We start from the raw sequence: 8,338 nt of genomic DNA on the forward strand, positions 1-8,338 counted from the left end.
ATCTCAAGAGAAGACTTGTCCATGTAAACGTAGCCAATGAGTTGTTAATAAAAGGAATCATGAGTTAAATCAATCATTACTTGAAGCAAATACAAAAAAAAAGTTCAAGTGTACCAAATGAGACAGATCTTTTTCTTTTTGCTTATAAGAGCCAAAGCATCTCAAGAGAAGAAGAGGAGTAGAAGTGGAAGAGCACAAGGAAACCGTTTACCGCACTGATCTGTGAAACTCTTCCCACATTTATCACATACATGTGGCTTCTCTCCAGTGTGGATCTTCATGTGTCTCTTAAGGTCTGTTTTTGATTTGAAGCTTTTCCCACACTGATCACATGTGAACAGATTCTCTCCGGTGTGGATTTTTACGTGTCTTTTATGTTTTGCAGAGTCCATGAAAGTCTTGACACGCTGATCACACATGAACGGAGAGTGAATGTGCATTTACTGCTGTTTATTGCATTAGTCTGACGACATATCTCATGTGAAAATTGGACTGAATTTTTGTTCCGAACAGTCGTGCTGGTGTGAACGGGAGGTAACAAATACCAATCAACCAACACCCTGTCACTCATCATGACTATTAGGAAACGAACGGTTTTCTCCACTAAGCGGTTTCATGGATCCTCATGTGTGTCTTCAGGTGACTTTTAAAAGCAAAACCCCTCCCGCACTGATCACACGTGTGCGGTTTCTCTCTCCTGTGGATCCTCTCATGTCTTCTCATATGTGCTGAACTACTGAATCTCTTGTCACAGTGTGAACACTTGTACGGTTTCTCTCCAGTGTGAATCCTCTGGTGCAGTTTCAAATGTCCAGCTGAAATAAAAGTCTTGTCACACTCAAAGCACATGTACTCCTTCACACCAGTATGTATTTTCTGATGTTCTTTTAAACTTTGCAGCAGTGAAAAACTCTTTCCACACACAGAACATGAATGCGGCTTCTCCTTCGTATGAACTGTCAGGTGTTTCTTCAGGTTTGATGCCCAGAAAAATGTTTTTCCGCACTGATCACATGTGAACGGCTTCTCTCCGGTGTGGATCCTCATGTGAAGTTTAAGATTTTTTTTAATTGAGAATCTCTTTTCACACAGTTCGCACATGAACGGCTTCTCTCCCGTGTGGATCCTCATGTGAAGCTCAAGACTTGCTTTGATTGGGAATCTCTTCCCACATTGATCACATGCATATGGCTTCTCTCCGGTGTGGATTCTCATGTGAAATTGAAGTCTACTTTTAATTGAGAATCTCTTTTCACACTGATCACACCCGAACGGCTTCTCTCCGGTGTGGATCCTCGTGTGAATCTTAAGGTACGCTGAATCTGTGAAACTCTTCCCACATTGATCACATGCGTAAGGCTTCTCTCCAGTGTGGATCCTCATGTGTTTTTTAAGGTCTATTTTTTCTTTAAAGCTATTCCCGCACTGATCACACGTGAACGGCTTCTCTCCGGTGTGGACCTTCATGTGTCTTTTATGTTTTGAAGAGTCCATGAAACTCTTCCCACACTGATCACACATGAACGGCTTCACTCCAGTATGAGCTCTCATGTGATGATCAAGATTGTGTTTGTGTGAGAATGTCATTTCACAGCGATCACACATGAACGGCTTCTCTCCGGTGTGGATCCTCATGTGACTCATAAGGTGCGATGAATTCGTGAAACTCTTCCCACATTTATCGCATGGGTATGGTTTCTCTCCAGTGTGGATCCTCATGTGCTGCCTAAGATGTATTTTTTGTGTGAAACTCTTCCCGCACTTTTCACAGCTGAAAGGCTTTTCTCCAGTGTGGATCCTCATGTGAAGCTCAAGACTTGTTTCGCGTGTGAAACTCTTCCCACACTGATCGCATGTATGTGGCTTCTCTCCAGTGTGGATTCGCATGTGTTGTTTAAGGTCTGGTTTTCCTGTGAAGCTCTTCCCACATTGAACACAAGTGTGCGGCTTCTCTCCGGTGTGAATTCTCATGTGTCCTTTAAGGTTTGATGATTGTGTGAAACTCTTCCCGCACTGATCACACGTGAACGGTTTCTCTCCAGTGTGAACTCTAATGTGAAGCTCAAGATTATATTTCCTTGAGAAACTCTTTTCACACTGAGTGCAGGTGAGAGATTTCTTGGCTCTTCTTTTCTTTAAAAATGTCTTTTTAGTCTTTGAGCGACTCAAATGTTTTTCTCCAGGTTTGTCTTGTTTCTCCTCCACTTCACTCAGTTCTTCACTCACCTCGTTCTCTTCCATCAGGTCTGAAACAAAATTAAAAAAATAATAATAATTTAATTTTCAGGATTTCAAAATAATTCAGAGAGAAATATAAAGTGAAAAAAACATTAAAGTAAGCACTGAAGTAATAGACAATTGCTATAAAATACAACAATAATTTTAATAAAATGAGTATGTCCATGAAACTTCCCATGAATGAGGTATATTACATTTTTTTATTAATCATTACTAACATTTATTTTTCTTGCAGGATGCTTTTGAAAACTAAATGTTCCCAACACTTGGACCAAAGTGTGTCTGAATCATGAAGTTCCACTCAAAAAGATTGCAACAAATCATAAGATTGCACGTTAGATTGAATTGAATAACAAGATTGACTTAACGTTACGTTTGGTAGATTAATGAATAATGAATGAATAGCTCTTTCCAGCTCACTGCATTATTTTCCTCCTGATAATTTTCATGTTTTCTTTGTATTAGAAAAGAAGTATTGTAAGTATTTTATACAATAAGTATTTCATACAATAAGTATTTTACTTACTTGTATTGTAAATAAAAGAAAAAAGACAACATGTACTGTGCATTTGTGGTCTGCTCTCCCCATTTAATTTACCATATAAACCATGAATAATTCCCTGGAATGCACTAAGAATTATTTGAAGTGCTTTGAATCTTGGTAACATGAAGGTTCTTCAGCATCACGAATGAATGAGGAATCAAGGATAAACACCAACCTGTTTGTTCTTCAGTATCTTCAGTGTGTTTCATTCTGCAGGGTTTGTGGGAGGAGCTTCCCCGAACAGGAATTTCTTTCTGGAAGTGTAGAGGATTTTCATTCGTCAAAATGTGAATTAATTAAGTATAATCAATGTGAATATAGCCATTTATGTCTCACGTTATTCTACTATTACAATCATGTGTTTGCCTGTGTGTATGGAGGCCTGCGGGAGAATGTGAAGGCATTACAAAAATACATTTTATGGTGAAGCTGCAATTCCTATTTGGACATTAGACAAAATATATGACGAGGCCTCCTCGCTTCACTGAACATAAATCGAGGTCTCCTGTCTACTTCCTAATAACAGACTGGAGGCACAGCCAAAAAAAGAAAAAAAAAAGATGATAAATAATAACGACAATGTATGAAATTAGTTTTTCCTTGAGGAAAAACAGTGTGCAGACAAACGCTTGTTTCTTGGCTTCATTGTCTAATAATGATAATAATAAATTGATAATAAAAAGTCTATCTTCTGGCATCAAAACCTCAAGACTTCGAGAATGATTTCTCACAGAAGCGGCAGAAGCCACCGCAGAAGAAGCAGATTTCCTAAAATCAACAATAAATCAGTTTCAAAGATTTTTTTTTTAATATATATACTAATTTACACTTTTTTTAATTACACTCTAAAAAATGCTGGGTTGTTTCAACCCAACTTTGGGTCAAATATGGACTAACCCAACCGTTGGGTTACATTTTCACATTACATTTTTAACCCAAAAGTTGGGTTAGTCCATATTTGACCCAAAGTTGGGTTGAAACAGCCCAGCATTTTTTAGAGTGTAATTTACACATTTAAGCATTTATGTACTTGAAGCAGAAGAGACCAGAGCCTTACAAATACAGTGTTGTCTTTGTAAATCATTATATTACTATATTAAAAGTAACAGCGTCGACACAAAGAGCACATCAGTTTAAAACGTTATTTAAAAAAATTAATAAATAACACTGCACTCACGTGTTAATTCACACATTCTATGCATTTCTGTTTTGTCCGTCTTTCTATTGTTAATTTTTATATCCATATTTTTTTTCCATTCTGCCCTCTGTATTAACATACAAAAAGATCTGTATAGAATTGAGAAAATAATAGAATGTAAATTTTTCCACATATAAAGCGAGGCTTGGACGTAAACGTTCAATCCTGTGTTTGGGTATCAGCTGTGGTGAGAAATCACAGAACTGAGGCCCCGTCATATATTTTGTCTAAATGTCAAAACAGGACGTGCAACTTCATCACATGTAAACACAAACTCATGCAGGCTTCTGTACACGCAGGCAAACACATGATTATAACAGTAAAATACCTTGATACATAAATGGCTATATTCACTTTGAATGATTAATTTATATTTTGATAAATAAAAATATTCTACACAGCTTGCATTCTTTACATTTTCGATGTCCTGCCATTGCAATTGTTAAAAAAAATTTATAAAAATCTCATTGAAACATCTGTCAACAATGTGAAACATGTATACGTATGATTACACATGCTTCATACGTCCTGGTTGTGGCCAATAGAGTTTAAGTACTGAGTTACCACAGGCTATGATTGACTGATCAATAATTAAACAGAAGAAACTGACCCCTTCAGGCAAATAACTACAACACAATAATATGTCCATATGAATCTAAATATAGCTCGGCTTTCTAATAACTACATTCACTGCAATAAAGTAACTGGATCATGTTACAGGTTTCTATGCACAGAAACTGACAATATTCCATCTAAAAATAAAGAGTGAAACAGTGTCAAAATAGATTCATATTTATCAATATCAACATTTATACATAGATGTGACATATCTTGCTTGGCTCGTTATAGGCTCAGTGTAAAGTATTAAGCATGATCCGTTCCAGTATATTTAATGTAAAATAACTAACCAATGTAATCCAAATAAGTCTAGAGAGTAGAAATAAAATCACAGCAGCAACACTCGAGATCGATTCCCCTCACAGATCTCTCAAACACAAAATCGCTCCGGTCTGAATGAACCAAACATATTTTCCTCACATGCTCGCTGCCTGAGCTGTAGATTTCTTCTGGCTCTGTGAAAAATCTCTCTCAGTCTTGAGCTGTGGAGTCGGTCTGCAGAGCAACTGTGGAGTCGGGCTTCATGCTCCTATATATGCATACCATCCACTGCAGCAGCATTCCTTGCATGCCACTATTTGCAGTCTTTATTTTAAGAAGTGGACAGGTGAGGAGGAGCTTCACACTCCATAAACCTATGGCGCTTTTCCACTGCATGGTACGGGGCAGCACGGATCGCTTTTGGGGGGTTTCCACTGTGTACAGTACCTGGTGTACACACCGCTCCGCTTCGCTCACATGCTCTGATCGTCACCACCTGCGTCACTGAACTTGCTACACGAGACACAACCAGTGTTGCCAACTAATTTTCAGGGGAAGTTGCTAAAGGAAGGTTGATTTGTTGCTAAAAGATGTTGTGACGTCATTACGTAATCACGATGCAAAATTGTGTCAAATCTCAGGAAAAACATATATATATTTTATATACGTTAAATTAGATTTGTTCGTAGCAATATAAATGCGTAATATAATATTAAAATATAAATAACTATTTTTAAATCCATTGAATTATTGCAAACGCACACATTTTTGAACGATTACAATTTACGTTTTATACTTTAAAGCAGTTTATTAGTTAGTATGCCGCACTCTAAGAAAAGTAAACAAATAATGCACAATCTACTGTGTTAATATGCAGGAGTTTTCTGGATTGATTTTTCCACAGGTTTTTGTACCTGCATATTTAATTACGCATTGTATTTTGTGTTTTCGGGTTACAACGGATAACGGATAACGTCCTGGAAAATCACTAGCACCTTTTCCATTTTTCTTTACTTTACTTTACTTTTAGTCATTTAGCAGACGCTTTTATCCAAAGCGACTTACAAATAAGAAAACGTAATTAAAACTAAAAGCTAAAACTCTGTAAATACTATATATATATATATACACACACATTTAAGAAAATTAAATAAATTAAATAAAATGACAAATGCATACAACATTTCAAAACTAAAACATTTAAATGAAAACAAAAAAAATAAAGCTAAAAACAATTCAAACATACACAAATAAGAAAACGTAATTAAAACTAAAAGCTAAACGCTTTTAAGAAAAGAAAAGAAATTAAATAGAATGGCAAATGCATACAACATTTCAAAACTAAAACATTTAAATATTACAAATACATAATATAACAAGGATAATATGTCCTGGAAAATGATTTTTCTGCATAGTTTTCTTACAGTGTACTAACTCATCAACAATCGCCGGTACAAGCTACTAACAAAGTGTCTCATAAATGAAACATAACAGTAGTCAAGTATTATTTTTATTATTACTATTAAACAATTGCAAATAGCAGCTAACTTAATTCCTGTAACGTGTGTACTGCTAGGCATCTTCGGTTTCCTCTTTTTGTGTCATTTAAATGGTAAATTGTCCCTTTTTATCGTTTGAGTCACTTATCAAAAGTTGCTAAAAGCTGCCAAATAAATAAAAAAAAACGCTAAATTTGTTGCTAGGTGCTTTTGGAAGAAAACGTTGCTAGGGTAGTCTGAAAAGTTGCTAAATGTAGCAACAAAATTGCTAAGTTGGCAACACTGGACACAATTAGTGATGGGAAGTTCGGATAATTTTACCGACTCGGGCCTCTGAGTCTCGTTCAGCAAAATGAACGAATCTTTTTTTCCCCGAGTCATTTCGTTCATTTCAGCAAAATATAATTAAAATGTTACGTGTTACTTCCCTAACACGTCTACGACTCACGCAAACGTTGATCACACTACAAACAATACAACACTGCAATAAGAAACAGAAAATATTAATTCATTGTTTACAGTTACGCGACGCGTTTCTGGTCTCAAATTGTAGCTTTTTACTTCTTACAGTTTCTAAATGTGTGCATTTCTGTCATGACGGTTCTCTGAATGTTGTAACAAAGGAAATAAAGAGTTGGTTATTATTATTAAGTCTCTTTCCGGCTCAGACTGCATAGGTTAAGCTTAAGGGGCTGTCACGTGATGATCGAACGACTCGGAAATCCCGAAGACTCGAGACAGGTACAGAACCTATAGGAAGCTGCGCATGCGCGACTGAACGAATCACTCCCCGAGACGACTCGTTCTAACCGAGTCACATTAAAGATTCGTTCAAAATGAACGAATCGTTCAAGAACGACCCGACACTAGACAAAAAGCTACATTTAACTTTTTTTGAACGAACGCAACAGTTTCAAACGAAAGCCGAGGAGCTTGATGGGACGACGACAAGTATTTCAGGAGTAATAATCTTAAACAGTACTAAACTGCAGTGGAAAGGCGCCATTACAGTCCTCTGCATTCAGACAACTAACGTTACATTACGAGTGTAATAGGAACATAACTTGTGCACATGAAAGGCTATTGATTATCCTTCATTGGCTACATTACATATACTTCATATTCTGATTAATAAAAACATTCCATACCTGCTTCAGTAAATGCATATTTAAGTAAGACGCCAGAACCCGTGTGCTTGATGGTAAACAGTACAGAAATGAGTGTGTTTGATGGTTGTGTAAATGTGAGAAACACCGTGAGCTGCTCGCCTCGCCTCACTGTGCGTTCACACCGCCGGCGGCGAGAGCGTCAAAGTGACCGGAAGACATTAATTTTCAATGTGAGCGGGCGGCGAGGGCGTCAAGGAGAGTTGAAATCAGTTCAACTTTATGGTAATGAACTATGACGCTGTTGGGCGGCAACCAATCGGAATGTAGAATTCCTCCGCTTGAGAGGGTCCCAGAGAACGCAGTCCTGTAAACTTTGGTTCGAATACAATAAATATATATATATATAAAAAAAAATTTTTACATACATTTTTTAATACATTTAAAATATTGAAATGAGAACACAAAAGCCAAGCCACACAAATAGCTTTTAATTGGTTTATTTCGTTAGCAAACATGTAAGTATATTGTTAAGTTCTTTCCATTCATATTTTTTTTACTTTCACATTTAAGATATATCATAAGGTTATACCCTTTTTGTGGTAAGTCTGCACAAGATCAGAACGCTTGTTTGGTATGTTTGCGGCCCCTTTAAATAAAGACCGATCGTGGAGCGTCTACAGGGCAGCCAGAGCGAATTTTGACGCTCTCGCCGCCGGCGGTGTGAACGCACAGTCAGAATAGTGTCGGGTCGTTCATTTGAACGAATCTTTAATGTGACTCGGAAGAACGAGTCGTCTCGGGGAGTGATTCGTTCAGTCGCGCATGCGCAGCATCCTATAGGTTCTGTACTGGAGTTAGTTCACCTGTTACA

The 8,338-nt window shown here is 37.1% G+C and overlaps 1 protein-coding gene across 1 annotated transcript; it reads right to left on the bottom strand.

Annotated features, from left to right (window-relative positions):
• Positions 1-585: 585 nt before the first annotated feature.
• On the bottom strand, positions 586-7,573 carry LOC107561221 (gastrula zinc finger protein XlCGF57.1-like). The gene is made up of 4 exons (XM_016245608.1): positions 7,507-7,573; positions 2,958-3,036; positions 1,972-2,246; positions 586-1,887 (listed from the first exon to the last, which is right to left on the bottom strand). The coding sequence occupies exons 1-4, from the start codon at positions 7,522-7,524 to the stop codon at positions 604-606; spliced, it is 1,656 nt and encodes a 551-aa protein (XP_016101094.1). The 5' UTR covers positions 7,525-7,573; the 3' UTR covers positions 586-603.
• Positions 7,574-8,338: the final 765 nt, after the last annotated feature.

This window comes from Sinocyclocheilus grahami, unplaced genomic scaffold (assembly GCF_001515645.1).
Source record: "Sinocyclocheilus grahami isolate Dianchi unplaced genomic scaffold, SAMN03320097.WGS_v1.1 scaffold760.1, whole genome shotgun sequence".
In the NCBI taxonomy this organism is placed as follows: Eukaryota; Metazoa; Chordata; class Actinopteri; order Cypriniformes; family Cyprinidae; genus Sinocyclocheilus; species Sinocyclocheilus grahami.